The sequence below is a fragment of the Vanellus vanellus genome (genome assembly GCF_965231255.1).
Source record: "Vanellus vanellus genome assembly, chromosome: 5".
NCBI lineage: Eukaryota > Metazoa > Chordata > Aves > Charadriiformes > Charadriidae > Vanellus > Vanellus vanellus.
The window spans coordinates 56,417,127-56,433,670 of record NC_138910.1 but is presented as its reverse complement, the minus strand read 5'-3'; the positions used below and the strand labels follow the sequence as shown (position 1 = coordinate 56,433,670).

Here is a 16,544-nt window from a genome sequence, read left to right as displayed (position 1 = left end):
TGTTAGAAACAGAATTCAACTCTAAATGACAATACTGAGGGCCACACAAGCAACATGCTGTAAATATTTTAAGTACAAATGTGAAAAATGTACTTCTTGGTCAGATTTTGCCCTAAACATGTTGTTGTCCTATCGGCTCTGACACCAGACTTGCATTCTTTAATCCTTTTCAAATTTAAACTGAAAACAGTGCAGGATCAAGGAGTGAAATGCGCGGTTTGACATGAAATCAGCTACGTGGCAGTGCAGGCTCGCATAGCATTCCCAGCTGCAAACCGCGGAGCTCATAGCACCTCACATTAGCGGTACCCAGCTGTAGAAGACATACCCGTTGGCATCGTCCATGCACTGTCCCCCATTGAGGCACGGTTGGCTGATGCACTCGTCGATGTTGGTTTCGCAGAGGTCGCCGAGGAAGCCTGGGGCGCAGGAGCAGGCGAAGCTCCCCAGGGAATCGCGGCAGGTTGCGCCGTTCAGGCACGGCTGTGAGGAGCACTCATCGATTTCCAGCTCACAGTTTGTACCTTCCAAAGCAAAGAAAACGAGCAAACCCCAAACTTAGGAAATAGTTTTGGAGATCTCAGCAAGGACTGTCTTAAGTGAAATATTTACATAATTATTTTTTTTTTTAAGCGATTGCCTACTTTTAAAAGGCATTTCCTCTTCAATGTGCTAGTTTTTTCAAGGCTTGGGAGAATTTACAAAAGAACAAATGAGCCGTTATTCACAGGAATAGGTAGAATAACAACTTTTTATGTTAGCTTGACCACAGAAACAGAATGAACCGATTTTCAGATTATTCCAACCATGCTACTATCCTATTTATATAATACAGAAGTGACTAGTAATTTAATGACCTCAGAAGAGTCCATTTAAAGCTGCACAGCTAATTGAATCCATTGGGAAGCTGTCTGTTTAGCTGTGGTTTATTGCTGAATATTTTTAAGATTTAGCAATGTGTAAATAAGTCGATCTATGATGCCATGTTTGCAACAGGTCAGAATCTTGGAGTTGCTCTTCAGAGATAATTGATGGAAGTAAATCAAGTCTAATATTAGTTTACAGCTATTTATGATAGTTGGCAGGTTAAATATATAATTCCTCCTTAACTGTATCACAGTCCAGGAGACACTAAGAAAGTTTCATAATTAATGTCTTGCAGCTCCTGCTTTGATTATTTCAGGTTTTTGTACGCTTATGCACTTATTCAGTATTTTGAGTAATAGAGTGATATTTTTAAATAATTTTCACCTGCCAAGTCAATTTGTTTTAACATCTACAGTATCAGCCACAAAACAGATGCAAAATGGCAAATTATAATGAAGAAGCTGCTTTTAAGTGGACTTATCTATATTTTATGTGGCTTACCAAAGCAGCAGTAGTATTGTAAATAGCTTTCAGGGGAATATCCTACTTGAAAGAGAATCTGATGCCTTGAGAATAGGTTCCTTTTTCTTTTTTTTTTTTTTTTTTTTTTTGAGGGAGGTGAAGTTTCCAGTACAAGAAGTACAAGAAGTACAAGATGATGGGGCAGGCTTTCAAAAGATGGCAACAGACACATTTTGATGATAGGTATTTTATTTATTTAGGAACTCACCCCTAATTATTTCTTTAATGGCATTTTTGCCAGCTCGGTCCTGCTGTGAAATTTGTAAATTCTAACTCAGAACATCTTTCTCAAAACACTGAGATCGCTAATATTTAGCACTGTTACTTGATTACTAATTTATTTTTACCTTTTCGAATGTAGCTTCTTTGTTTAAAAAACAAATAAATCCATATTACGGATAAATACCTGGAAATTTATTAGAATGCCGAAACAAAATTCGAGGATGTGAGCTCACAACTATTTTTCATTGTATTTAAACATTAAAGTGCACATTCATCTTTCCAGTAGTTAAGAAATATTACTGCTGTAATTTTAGAGAATATATAGTTAGAGTTCCTTGAGACCACGTGTAGAACACTGGATGGGCGAAGTCGCTGGTCCCGTGCCTCCAGTTTAAGGTTTACTGGTCAGCTAGCCACTACTTTCAGCGGGAGCCTGCCGCGAGACCCTAACGTAGGAAGGCTCTCTTCTGGCTTTATGGTAATGTACATTACATCCAGATATAGTGAGCAATCCCTCTGTGGTCATTGCCCTGTGAATTCACTGTAATTGTAAACAATGTGTTTGCAGAAGTATGTCTAGTGACCGTAAATCTGCCAGAGCTTGTTAACAGCTTACTGCGAACACTAAAAATCATGTGACAAAACAAGCCCTGTTCAACAGTTCAGCCAAATTTAAAACTACAGGCCTGAAAACAGCCTGACGATTAACAGGAGAACATAGCGTTGTTGTTTTGGTTCATGTCTTTAATCTATCAAGCCCAGTAACCTGCCTTCGGCAATGTTGCCTCAAAAGAGAACTTCGCTCTGTAAAATGCACGCAGCCAATGCGATATGCCACGCAAACGGGGGGGAATTCCTTCCCAGCCTCCGCTGAATCTGCTGTCAGGCTTTCTTATATGTGAAGAGGAGAGATGAAAAGATTAGATCTGCATTTGCACCTCAGTCTAACATTCTGTCACAAATATGTTGTATGCCAAATATCATATGCCAGAAAGGAGGGGGGGGGGGGGGGGGGGGTAAGCAGCAACAATGAGCCCTGCCATGGTTATTGCATGGGGCTACAGCATCAAGAGTAAAGGTGTCCTGTCCTAGAGCAGGCGGAGTGTTTCAGCAGATACCAAACTGCACAAGTGGTTTGAATTGAGAGACTGGGAAGGTGGATATAAGTGATATTTATAACTTTTGCGGTTTCTTTGAAGAGCTAAGATTATTTCTTATACTGCTTGCTTTTCAAACAAGTCCTACTGTGCGCTTCTTTGTACAGCCCCAGTCAATAAAAAGTAAATGCAGGCAAGGATGAAAGAGATACAGCCAACATTTTCAGGCTTGCCTGCCTACAGGTATATTGTAAAGTCACCTTCTGGTCAAAGATGCTAGAGGCTTGCAGGCTCGGTGTAGTTCCAGGTGGACCTGCGTGTTCTTAGTATGGCTGGAAATCGGTATCCGGGTCACCCCTTCTGCTCTCCTGCGCCGCAGTGCTGTGCTTGGGCACAGCAGGTACAGAGGACTGTCCCCAAATTCCTCAAACTTTATAGAGTAATCTTAAATGCCATTATCTGGATTGGAGAGTTGTCAGATAGCTATTTTCTAGGCATCAGCTTTGAAAAGGCAGGAAGAGAGCTCATAAAAAAATTAGACCGCGGGAAGAGTTCAGTTTCTCGGAGCGAGGCTTGTCCTTTTTGTGCTCAGGTCTATGCTAACCACCAGCTACCTGCGTGCACGCGCAGATGTAAATTGTTATGGGTCTTGCAACGCTGCACTAACCAGACACAATCAGTGAACAGTGGGGCTAAATCCAATCAGAGGTTTAGGTGCTGGGCATTGATGAACTGTGACAAGCACTCTTTGGACGTATGCGCCCTCTGCTAATCTTTATTTTGAAAACCATTTGAAACGGGGCTAATGCTGCCGGGCTCCTCTCACATCGCGGTCTTGTGGTTGGGAGTCTCAGCAGCAGGCTGACAACCTGGGCGTGAGGCGGGGAGTGCTGCATGAATCCCGAAAGCTGGAGAAGGAAACAGACTTTCCGCTTTGGCAATTGTTGTTGGATGAATAATGCTGTTTGCTATGGATATCCACAATGATGCTGGCATGAGCTTGTTGGGACGCGAGATCTGTACTTGAGGACCTGATCCCATGGCAGACTCTGCAGTGCCTCTGCATGCCTTTGACTGCTTAAAACTTATGATGCATCTACCCTAAATATTTGCATGGCGTACATAATATTGATAAGAATATTGGATGAGAACTTAAAGATCCATCAGGAATAATTTCCTCATATTGGACAGAGTTCATCCCAGCTGTGGTTACACCATAGTAAAAGGTATTGCACCAAGAATTAATCTAGCCCATTGTACCTATTGTGTCTGTCACCGAGACCGCTTCTCCTGCTCTTGTCTTGGGCTAAGACTGGTTTTCGGAACTGCTATGCACCCCTGATGGTTCACACTAAAATGTTCACTGGCAATGGAGGACTGCCTTCAGCTGTGTCCAACACGGTAATTAACGTACCTAGCCGTGGGTAATAACAGGCTCTTACACCATGCTCTGTTGGGGTGAATTAAAAGCAAGTGCAATTAGTGCAATGGAGGGAAAAAATGCATTTGATTAAGGTAGCCAGCAAAACTTCAACCAACCAATTGAGCTTCATTATTTAACAGCTGCGTGACACATGTCTTGTAAATAATTTCACACATGCAGAGCATTATCATAGAAACTGCAGATTTCATGCTAAATTTTCCAGCCTTTGGCTCTTGGTGCTTTCTAACCTCTTCCATTTGTGTAAGAATTATGTGTGACATTTCTCAGCTATTTTAAGAAGTGCTGCAGCATACCAATCATACAAAATAGCAGTCATAGTCCATGAAACAAGTAGCAACCGCAGCCAGTAACTCAAGCATTTGGTTAACATTACTGCTGTAGATTTACTGTACGTTCTCTACCTACATATCAAGAGATATAACCTTTTTAACATCTTAGGGAAATGAGATGAGGCTGGATGACTTCCCACAGTAATTCATGGTGTCAGGCCAGGATAATAATGGTTGGCAAGATCCCCTGACAGAGTAAATGAGGGTTTTTATCACCAGTGGGGACACCTCGGGGCTTTCATCCAGTAGTCCCTCTGGCTTGTGCATTTAGCGCAACTCACAGCAAGGTGCAGAAAACAACAACAAAGAATGCTTCTGATAAATCATTTGCTTAAGTAGCCTTTAAAAGCTGGTGTTTTACTGCTGAAGGAGCAGTCTGCTACTCCTCTATAGAATTATGATGATGAGTCTCTTTGCTGCTGGAAACAGCGTTGGAGCTGTATGTCAAAACACTGCAGCCTCTTCTTCTTTGTACTTTAGACCTCTCCTCCTTCCTTGGGTTTCTCCTCATTTCTTAACTCTGCTTCTGCTGAGTGCAGAGCACTTGGTGTCATCACACGATTTTTGGTGAGAGCAGAGAGCATCAGCCCGGGAAACAGCAGAATTTCGTGATGAAAGTGGAGCGACTCCAGCAGAGCGAGTTTCCTCCAGCAGTTTGTGTTGATCTAAATCTTCCTTTCCTTTTGTTTAGGCTTTACTATTTTATTATGTTTTCTCTCTCTTTGTCTCTAAGGTGTATACTCTGTCTCTTTCAAACCGAGTTCCCGGGCTATGGATCTAGGCCTGGACCCCGCTAACAGTGCCAGTTAAACAAATACAGTTTCCTGAATACAACAGGAGGTCTGGGCTGAGTCTGATCATTGCAGAGTAACCATGCTGGTTGTTAATAGGTTTTTCCTTCCTTCTGCTCTTCGGCTTTCCCCCAGTTGTGTAGTTTTCTCCTTGGCTGGCCTGGGCTCAGACACCCGCTGGCAGCCGCGGGGTGGCAGGAAGGTAACAAGCTTCCTTCAAATAACATTCCCTGTGCTCATGAGGGATATTAACCGAGGGCTGGCTTCCAACGAGTGCCGTGTCAGACACGGGAAAGCTGCTTTTTACCTCTGACTTCCCCTCCTGCATGGGGATTTGGGGATGGAGCTGTAAACCACATTGCTTATTTCTTATTCATTTGAATCACTTGAAGCAATAGCTGGTTTTCCCCCTCTTTTGCAGTATGACTCTTTTTTTCTCTTTGCTTACCTGACTGGCAATCTCTCACTAAAGTGCCTCCCCTTTTCTCCTTTTAATGATTCAGTGCAGGATTGCAGTCCTACCCCCAAACACAGCTTTGAAATTCGAAGGGAGCTGTCTCCAGCAAGGATTATATGCTCTCCAGCAGAGGAAGTAGGCAAGAAAAATCATACCCATACCTTAAAAATGGAGTCACATAAAATGGGATTATCCTAAAATGGGCAGTTTGGGAACCTGATAATACTTTTCTTTCTATTTAACTTGCATAACGTTCTAGTTGCAAATGAGTCCTCTGTTTCTGTGAAGGGCAGAGGAGAGGAAGTTAAGGTGAAACGTCTAGGTTTAAGAGTACAGTTTGTCATGATTAGCAACCCAAACAAGTCTAATTAGGTCTAATTTTTAACCCTGTCAAACGTAAGTTTTGTCTGAGGACCAAAAACTATGTATGGCGCTCTGAGGACAAGCATTTTCAGAATGTTTCTTTTAAGCGGAAATTTAACCTAGCCCTGTGACATAGCTTGATATTCACAAAACTGCTCTGTAGTATTTGGTAAATGTGAGATTTCTTTAATCCTTCTCTAACTGATATCAATAGTTCACAAGGATAAGTTAACCCATGACGCACCAACAGCTGCTGGTGCTGAAGCTGAAGGCAAGGTGGTAATACAGATATGACTAAATAAGTGTGTGGGTGGGGAAGTTGAACTTGGAACATAAATTATGATGGTCGTCCAGGACGCAAAGAAAAAGTTGTTTTAATAGTGCTTACCTGTGTACCCAAGTGGACAGATGCAGTCATACTGTCCTATCTGGTTGAGACACGTTGCCCCATTCAGGCACGGATCTGACACACATTCATTCACTTCCAGGTCACAGTGCTTGCCTTGGTAGCCTGGGACGCAGTAGCAGGAGTATTCATCAACCCCATCCCTGCACACCGCTCCGTTGTGGCACGGTTCAGAAATGCATTCATCAAAATCCATTTCACAGAGTGTACCCGTGTATCCTGCACTACAAAGGCAGGTGGGCCCAGCAAGGCCATTTTGGCAGGTTCCTCCATGCTCACAAGGGTTTGTGTCACACATGCTGATGGCTATTTCACAGGTAGGTCCATTATACCCAGCAGGGCACTCACAAGTAAAGCTGAGGTTTCCAGCAGAGCTTAAACAGGTAGCATTTTGAAGACAAGGGTTTGAGGAGCAAGGATCGGCGGTTTTATTGCAGAGTTCCTCCACACTGTCCACTGATGCATCTGCACAACAGCAAGTATCGTCTTTACAACCAGCAACGCATGTAGAGTTCTTTTGGCAAGAGTTTGACAGGCACCTGGAATCATTCCTCATGCAAAGTGACTCTAGAAAGGAGACACAAAAAATTCTGAGGACTTCCACAGCACTGGGAATAACCAAGAGTGAAAGAAGTGCAACTCTTAACACAACTGTGCTTCAAAACCAACAGCTCCAATTGTTGGCAGTTGAGAACAAAACAGGGCTGGTAACTGTGTGACACAAATTAGTAGACTAATAAATGTAAAATGAAAACAATTATGAAAATATGAGTACGTTATAATTTCCGGTTCTCGCCTCTTCCAACAACCATGGCCTGGAGTGTCAGGATTGCTTAATTACATTAAAAGTACCGTTGGAACAATGCTGGCCAACAGATATCCAACAATATAGAATGCATTTAGATATATCAAAGACCATTTATTTTTATTTTTTTTTACTAGATAAAGGAGTTGAACCACATTTTTCAGTTCCACTTTGTATTCTTCTGTGTTGGAAGCTTTTCAACAAAACTAAATGACTTGGGCACAGTTATAGCTTAAGTAAGTGGTTCAAACCATCATGCACTTTTTTTTTTTTACTTCCTGATTATAAATAGTAATTTGGCAGCTGTACAGCATTTCCACCACAAAGAATCTCCCAAGCACCTGAGAATCAAAATAGCCCTTCAAGAGCCTTCCAGCCTCTGAGGCTGGAAGGACATGGTGAACACCGTGTAAACATGTTCCTTACCTTCCAGAAATTCAGCTCCTGGCAGTAATTAAAGGCCACTTGGAGTTGCCTTGCTGTTGTAAAGACTGGCTGACAATAACAATAGCTACTTCTCACTTCCCAATCAAGGAGGAGTGAGCTGTTACCAGCATTGTTCATAACCCACAACCGAGAAACACAGAGTGAAAGTAGTGAAGGATGTTCTTTCTCATAAAAGAAAAAAAGGCTTTTGCCAAGAAATGGTTTTGTTTGTTTGATTCGTTGGGTTTTTTTGGTTGTTTTTTTTTTTTTTTTTTTTTTTTTAAATCATGATTACTTGTCTCCATAACAAAATAAATGGCGGTATTCAGATAAGCGTAGCATACCCCATGCATCAGTACAGGTTGGGGGCTGACCTCCTGGAGGGCAGCTCTGTGGAAAGGGACCTGGGAGTCCTGGTGGACAACAGGATGACCATGAGCCAGCAATGTGCCCTGGTGGCCAAGAAGGCCAATGGCATCCTCAGGTGCATCAAGAAGGGTGTGGCCAGCAGGTTGAGAGACGTCATCCTCCCCCTCTACTCTGCCCTGATGGGGCCACATCTGGAGTACTGTGTCCAGTTCTGGGCTCCCCAGTTCAAGAAGGACAGGGATCTGCTGGAGAGGGTCCAGCAAAGGGCTACAAAGATGAATAGGGGACTGGAGCATCTTTCTTATGAGGAAAGGCTGAGGTACTTGGGTCTTTTCAGTCTAGGAAAAAGAAGATTGAGGGGGGATCTTATCAATACTTCTAAATACTTAAAGGGAGGCATCCCTCTGGAGGCACCAGAGGGATGGGAACAGTCTTTTTTCAGTGGTGCCCAGTGACAGGACAATAGGCAACAGGCGCAAGCTTGAACATAGGAAGTTCTGCCTAAACATGAGGAGGGACTTCTTTACTTTGAGGGTGGCAGAGCACTGGAACAGGCTGCCCAGAGAGGTTGTGGAGTCTCCAACTATGGAGACATTCAAAACCCACCTGGATGCCGTCCTGTGCAACCTGCTGTATGTGAACCCACTCTGGTGGGGGGGTTGAACTAGATAATCTCCAGAGGTCCCTTCCAACCCTGACCGTTTCTGTGCGATATGTATGTATATACCTGCTGCCTTAAATTCGGTGTTAGGCATACTAAGCAATAGCCAAAAGATGCTAAATACTGAGTGCCTGAGGTAGGTGTGTTGACCTGGGCTGAATCCTCTGCAATCACAGCTTCACTGCCAACAATATCAAGCAAGCTAGACTGAAGTTTGCGTACTTTTATCTGTGCTGTAATCAGATCTCCCACAAGCAGCACAGACATAGGTAAAGAGTGCAACAGGGTTCTACCCATCACTAAATTAATCTCATCACGTTGCTTCTGTCACGACTTGCCATTGTTTTGGTATGGGTCAGTGGAAACGGTGTTAATCATCAGCACACATTCTGCAGTGTCTGGGAATTTTGTTACTCGTGTATAAACTGACTCAAGGCTGTGGAGATGGTAAGACTCAAAGGGATGATTGCAAACGGGGTGTTTGCTCTAGACCTCTGTCTCGGTCTAAAGGTCAAGTTTTTGAATGCTGAGGAGAGGCTAGTGGAAGAAATCCTGAAGTTGCCACCAAATACTGTGCTAGTGAAATGAAACAATGGCAGATCAAATGTCATAGACAGTGATTAATGGAGAGAAGAAAGGCAAGTAGTTATTTACTGACATAAACCGCCTAGAAGACAGTGACTGTATAAATACTGACCTAAAAGGCCAAATGCATTTATAGTATTTTGATTCTTACTGATCAAATTGGAAAATCTGATCTGGCGTATAATAAGAAGAGCTCTACCCAGTACAATTTTTTCTTTTGCAACTGCTTTTTCACCATGTTATAAGAAATCCTCTACTGAGCAGTGAGCATCTGAATGCCATCAGACTTCTAATGTGATTACAATGTGACATTCCTCAAAAAATGAGGGGAAAACTGTAAACAAATATTTTGCATATTGCTAGAGAAAAAACATATTTGTACCATGGGACATGAAAAAAAGCAGTCATATCTTGGCCGAGAATCTATGAAATAAAGCAGAATGTTCCTTTTGGAGAGAAGGCAGTGATTCAGGAGGGAAAGACTAGCAGGCTGGAGAATGAAAGTTGAATTAAGAGATCTCTGTGAGAATCCTGTAAACATTCTGTTTTCTTCTTTCAGTTTATACTTTTATTCTGGAGTCTTGTTTGGAAATATGAAGGGGGTGTGTCTTCTACAGCAGTTATTTGAAAATGAATAGCAGAACAGTGTATGTTTGTGCAAACAGGGTGTTGTGGACGAGCTGAACTTCTTGGAGAAATTCGGACTCAACTACCACTAGTCTCTAATTTCTTCCTGGTTCTTGGAAATGAGATTCAGGAGGGTGGACACAACAGAGAAGGAGATGGGGCATTGAAAGTGAAGCAGCACGTAGAGATGTTTATCAATAATTGCAGCGAGACCAACGCTGATGATAAAAGTCCTGGGACAGATCCATGGCTGGCTGGGAAAGTGAGAGGCTAGGGCTGGTCACCTGAGGATAACAAACAACCACTGGGAATTGTCAGAGAATACAAACTGACTGACTGGGTGCATTTTCATTATGTGTATTTTAATATGTAATATAATCTTGGGGTTTGTTTTGTTTTGGTTTTTTGTTTTTTGTTTGTTTTGTTTTGTTTTGTTTTGTTTTTCCCCAGGAAGGGGAAGTGGAGGAAGAAAGCCTCAGAAGGCTTTACCAGCTTAGAAAAGATAGTTTAGGTAGATGTGACACTATGATAATAAATGGGGAGGTTGGAAAAGTTATCTGTGTCTCATTGTTGTGCCTTCTGACTTGAGGTGTACGCAGGAGCAGCAGTGCCTCCGAGAATAAAAAGTATCAATCTGAATGAACTTGATGCTCACAAATAGGTAGATTTACTGAGTCAAATACCTAATTAATACTTATCTGAACAAGCTGAATAGACATTTATGTAGTAACATCGATGGTAACAGTGACATCATGAATTAAAACAAGCTAACAGCGGTATTAAGGATTACGTAGAAATAGTTTCTTGATTGTTTCTTTTGGCACGTTGCATGTATAAATAAAACCTGAGAAATATTTTTGTTTGAACTGTTTTTAGATGTTGTCATGCTCATATACACCAGAGATGCAGAGGAGCAGTATCTAGAAAAGGTATGGTCTTGTCTTGCTAAATATTATCTTTATTCAATGCAGGCTAAGATAGACCTGATTAAGAAAGCAAGCTAAACTTTAATTAGCAGGAGGAGAACCGAAGCTTTACCTCCTGTTCTTTGAAGGAAAACAGGACAAAAATAGTACTTCTGATTTGGCCGGCTTTTAAAATGATGGTCTCCAAACCTGTTAACGCTCGGTTTTGCACCGGGAAAAGATATTTCGTCCTAGTGTGGTGTCAGTGGTACTTCTCACAGCTCTCACTGAATGCAAAATTCAAGACATTGGCCATGGTGTACTGATTTGCTCCACACTCAACAGCGCCATGGGCCTTTCTCCTCCTCAGCACACCCTCGGGTATGTTCTGATGTCCTAGTTTACACAATTTTGTATAGTACTTGTGTATTTAGTTTCTTTTCTTTAGCCCGGATAATAAAGAGCTTACTGCAACCTATTAAAGACAGTTAAAATGAGCAAAACTGCATTCCTTAGGAACTTTTGCATCCCACATTTTTCTTGGGATTGCACAACTTCAAAGAGCTTTCCCTTCAGGTTTTCTACCTACTTAAAATTCATTAAAAGTGCATGTTTGAAGAAATGTTGCAAATTTGAAGAAATTAACTGTGATTAAGTTATAACGTAATCTAACTATTGTACTGTGTAAACTACAAGAGGTGAGGTCAATCGTTCAAGTGCTTCTTAAGTACGACCACTGCGACATGAGAAGAAATTTAGTAAATTATTACTGCTTTTCCAGGGATAATTTGCATGCAGCAACTCAATTTGTTGTAATGACTGTGTGAGAGAAACTGAAGCGTTTGCCAGTCTGCAGTTTTGAAAGCAACATACTAGCTTTGAGCGCTGCTTAAAAAGCTTCATAGTGCTCTGAGGCAGTAATAGAGGATGGAAAATGAGAGAAGAGGAAAGAAAGCCCTAAAAGCACAGTCTGTAGTGAAGGCAACCAATTTGTTTCCAAGGTGACACCACAATGGGAAAAACATGAAACAGAAAACCTTTCCTGGACTTTTTAAACTAGTATCTTAATTTCAACTCCTCTGGTTTTCTAAAACAAACTTTTTATGCAGAAACTGCCAACAGACAATTCAATAAATCCAGTACTCCCTACAGGATGCTTTTGTCTCATTTGTACTACAAGTTTACAGTGAAGCAATAAAGCTTTTGGCGTTTTATCTTCATTCTAATGTGCTGTGCCATGTTTTTTATTTGTACTGCTCTTGAGGAACACAGGGGTTCTGAAGTTCTTAGCAGAGAAGTAATGGCTGTTGAGTTTTAGCTTCCTTGTGATTTAAAGGCTAGGACCAAGAGTTTCTGTTAGGGCTGCTATACAGTAGTTTTGTCCCAGCAGCAAAACTGCATCTCAAAAACGTGATCATCAAAGGGTATGCAATTATCATACTGCGGTTATCAAATGGTATGAGAGTTCACCAGGACATTCCCATGATTTTTTTGAGAACAGTCATGTTCCTAAATGATGCGAGTGCTTCAGAAAATCCTTGGATCCTAGACTGCTAGTTAGAGCACCGTTTTCCAGCTGTTTGAGACAACTTATTTACAGTACCTCCCTTCCTGCCCCATGGAAACTCAGTTTCCTTGCTGCTCTGGAGTGATGTGGAAGGACGGATTTGGGAACCTATTGAGAGCAGAGTGGAAATGAGAGAGGAAGAAGATCATAGCATGTGGAAGCTGAACTCCCCCACGCTCTGCAATGTGATGCGGCAGAGTATGATGGTGTCTGACGCAAAGGCTGGCTCCGTTTGAGCTCATGGTTGAAGAATATTTTCTATCACATCTGCAGAAAGAGGACGGAAAAGTTTCAGTGTTTTAGGGGGCTTGATATTTGGTAAGGTCGCAGAGGGATAACCTGAAAAGGCCTCATGTTCTAGCATAGATGCGCAGGGGAGTTGCTTTCATTCTTAAGCAATTAAGGTCACTGCAGCAGTGACTTGTTCTGACAGAGAGTCTTAAAACTCGTATGTAACATTAGAAAAATGGAAACAAAATGCCGATCACTTTGGATTTACACTGACTGACACTTGAGGTAATTATCAGTCTCTTTATAAACTTTGGTACATTAATCTAATTACCAGAGGAATTAGTGCCAAGCATTTTACCCCATGGTTAAATCCTTTCGATGCAGAGGAGATGCTTGGCCATAAAATTCTTCGCAGTAAAGCTTGCCATCTACTGGCAAATCGTTAGTACTACCAGAAATGTGTCTCTTTTAAAGTTGGCACAAACTATCAAGAAGTAATAAAAAATATAAAAAATGCTAAGAAAAAGCCATTTTTTCTCCTCTTGGATAAGCCTACTTAAATTCATTAAAGTGATGCTGTTAGTGTATGAATAATTGAGATTATATAACTAATCAGCACTAAAAATGCATGATTTTGGTCTGGTAAAGACTTCTTACTGATCAGAAACCGCTGAAGTGATACAAAACAATTTGGGTGTTGGAAGTGCATGACAATGAGCATACGAAGGCAAAACTAAATTAGCAGGAAGGTTACCATAAACAGGGCAGGAGTCTTGAAAGGGCCAAAGCAATTTGGCACAGATCTTCTGACTACTGATAAAGAAACTAGTGCTCCTCAGTAAAGCAGGTGATTTTGAAGAGCTCATCCTTTCCTCACAATTTTCTTGTTTTTTTTTTTTTCTTTGAATCAGAGAGCTAGAGAGTTCATGTGTGCTTTTCAAAATATTCTGTTATCTTAAGTTGATAAAATCAAAAGTTAAGTTAATTGCTAAGCAGATTGTCAAAACTGGGGATCATCAATCTCAGCCATTCAAAGCCCACAAACTAAACCTGTGCCGGCTTTCTTTTGGCAGAAGTGTCTTTCAGCAAAGACTTGTTCTTTCTGAACCTGAGTCTCCCTACAAGTTGACGAAATATCATAATCAGCAGCAAAAATTTAAAATCGAATTTCAATCACTGCTAATCGCATTGTTATGAACTGGAGTTCACTTGACTGTGGTCATGCCTGCATTTTGCTAATCATCTCATCACGCCTGGAGGCTGCTTGTAATTTGCAATGCTGTTCTTCAAATGTGTCTGCTTGCCCTGAAGGAGGACTCTCAGCTTCACAGAAGCTCTCAATACTAACAGCTTCAAGGTTTTTTACATACCCTGCGGAGATTTTCTGACCTTCTTAACAGAGACAGTCTATGTTCTAGAAAAAAAATAATCTATGAGAAGACAGAGAACTTCTTGATACCCATATAGTCATCAACATTGATGAGTTTACTGTGCTTTGAAGTGGACTTCTTTCTTTTTTTCTAACTTTTTTTTTTTTAAAAAGAGTTACTACTTCACATGTTTGACTTAAAACTAGGAAGCTACACCAGCTAATGCAGATAAAGCAGTTCACAGCAAAATCTGACTATTAACTCACACATTTTAGAAAGAAATGGATAGCGAAAAAACAACATTCTGGTCTATGAGTTGAGAAATGAAACTTTAAAAATGCTCCTAAGGAAAAAAAGATTAAATGACAGTAGCAAAAAAGAATGTGTTTTTTTTTTTAAGAAAACCCAGGAAATGTGCATTGGGTGGGGGCTTTTGTTGTTTTTAATTTGGTAAAATAGCTTATATAATTGACATCTTGGTTGTGGTCAGTCACTAGAAGGATAAAATTTCATTGGGATAAATGAAGGAACCATTGCTTCTCTTAGCGCTATTACTTCAATCTGTCTTGTGTTAACTCAACAGCAGCATACAGCATTTGTTCACAACTGAAGGCTTACCTCATGATCAAATAAGTTCGTTAAAGAAGTTGTGAGATGACATGATGGGAACAAGGGCTTAGAGAGGCCCGTGTTCTTGTTCAGAAACAAGAACCTTCAATGCTTGTGTTCATTTCTTGTTTAAAATTCGCCCCGTGGATTCTAAAACAAGTGCGAGAATCCGTGTCACCAAAATATCAACTTTGTGACTTTAATGAGATCTTGAAATAATTAGCATCTACCTGGAAATATATAAAATATTGCCCAAGGCATTTAGGGCTGCACTGAAGAGCGCTTGGCTTTGGTATAACGAGGCATATCTCAGTTTGTCGGCAGTGCACCGTGACATAGAAAATACAGTTCATCACTATGACGATAACTTCCTTGCAAAGACAGCCTTAGAAAGTGGTGGGTGTGCATATATATTCAATCTTGATGTATCTTGAAGAACTAGGGAAGAGATGAGCGCAGCTGCATAATCAACAGTGACAGAGATTGGGATTGGATACCTTCACCATGGACTGAAAGGCAGAGATGCCGTTTGCAGATCAGCATTTGGCAGATGGGGAAGAAAAGGACATGAGACCGTGCCATTCTGGATAAAACAGAGCCAGGTAAGGGGCTATCGTAGCCCTCAAAACAGCTTTTTCCATTGAGATTCTCTGTGAATAGATAATTCCGTTTTTCTCCACACATTTCTGATTGCCTGACTAAAGTCCCAAACTTCATAAACATTGCACTAACGCTATTTTACCCCTTCCTTGCCCATCTCCCCAAACATTTGTCTACCGTCTTAATTATTTAATGTCACGAGCAGCTTGTAATTACTGTGGTGCCACTTCTCCTTTGCAAGCTTCACCTGGGACAGAAGCACCAGCCTCAGGACCTGACCTGCTTTATCCACAGCTGGAGTTATCGCTCAGTCTGCTCAATGAAAAAGTGTACCTTGGGAAGGTACGAACAAACTTTTGCCAAGCAAGAGAGCACTTGTCGTTGTGTCTACAGATATTGTGGTCATAAGGGGTTAATCCTGAATCTTTAACTTCAATTGTGTGTCCAAAACATCCCAGCGTGTTGTTATAGAAACCACTTTCAGGCATTAAATCTTGGATCACGATTATTACCATAGTAACCACCACTGCACACAGGCAGAAAAGAAAAAAGGCAGTTACACAAATATTCCGTTTCTATCAAAAAAAGCCAATTTTGTTTTCAAGTACATTTGTATCAGCAAAAACAGGGAATGTAAACTAAGAACTTATTTTCTGAAGCAGAAGTATCGTATATTAGCATAAGAGTAACAACTGAACAACATTAAAATTTTTAAATGTTGTTTGGGAAACACATTAAGATTAAAGCTATCTGAGATCCAAATTACACAACTGGTTATTAACTCAGTGTCTCCATTTCACTATTCTCCAAACATTTCTGCAAGCTCAGACTAATTTGGTGCTGTCCCCCAAGAATGAAGGACATCATTACTGTTCGCTGTCGTTTTCCTTAGCTATCTTTTTACCTTTGTGCCATCCCAGAGTTCCTTATCCTACAAGCACTTCGGCGGCAGCAGTCCTTACAGCTGTACCAGCTGATTATACTAAACTCAGCAACAATTTGACAGGCTTTCATACAAAGCAGCCATGCAATGACTGTTTTATCATGCCCTGATGAGGTGTACGAGTTCAAAGGCACCCGCTCGGCGTGCGCGCACGCACACACGGCTGCTTTCTGGCTACTGCAACGGTGCTGGAGAAAAGGGGGGAGTGGGTGCAGCTCATTAGCTCACGAGTTGTGGTGTTAGCAGCGGACAAATAAAATAAACATCTCAAAAATGAGGTAAACGCTTTCTTTACTTCTAAAAGCAACGTTATGTTGTTGTTGTTGTTGTTCTTGCTTTATTTTGCAT

General features: G+C 41.2%; 1 protein-coding gene across 1 annotated transcript in view; it reads right to left on the bottom strand.

Annotated features, from left to right (window-relative positions):
* Positions 1–16,544, bottom strand: part of CRB1 (crumbs cell polarity complex component 1) — a gene marked incomplete at its 3' end in the record, with an annotated part of 110,729 nt that overhangs the window by 68,322 nt on the left and 25,863 nt on the right. Inside the window, exons 2-3 of the mRNA XM_082483578.1 lie at positions 6,481–7,065; positions 329–524 (exon numbers count right to left, since the gene is read on the bottom strand). Coding sequence (XP_082339704.1) covers positions 329–524; positions 6,481–7,065 — 781 coding nt within the window. The remainder of the gene's footprint in view (positions 1–328; positions 525–6,480; positions 7,066–16,544) is intronic.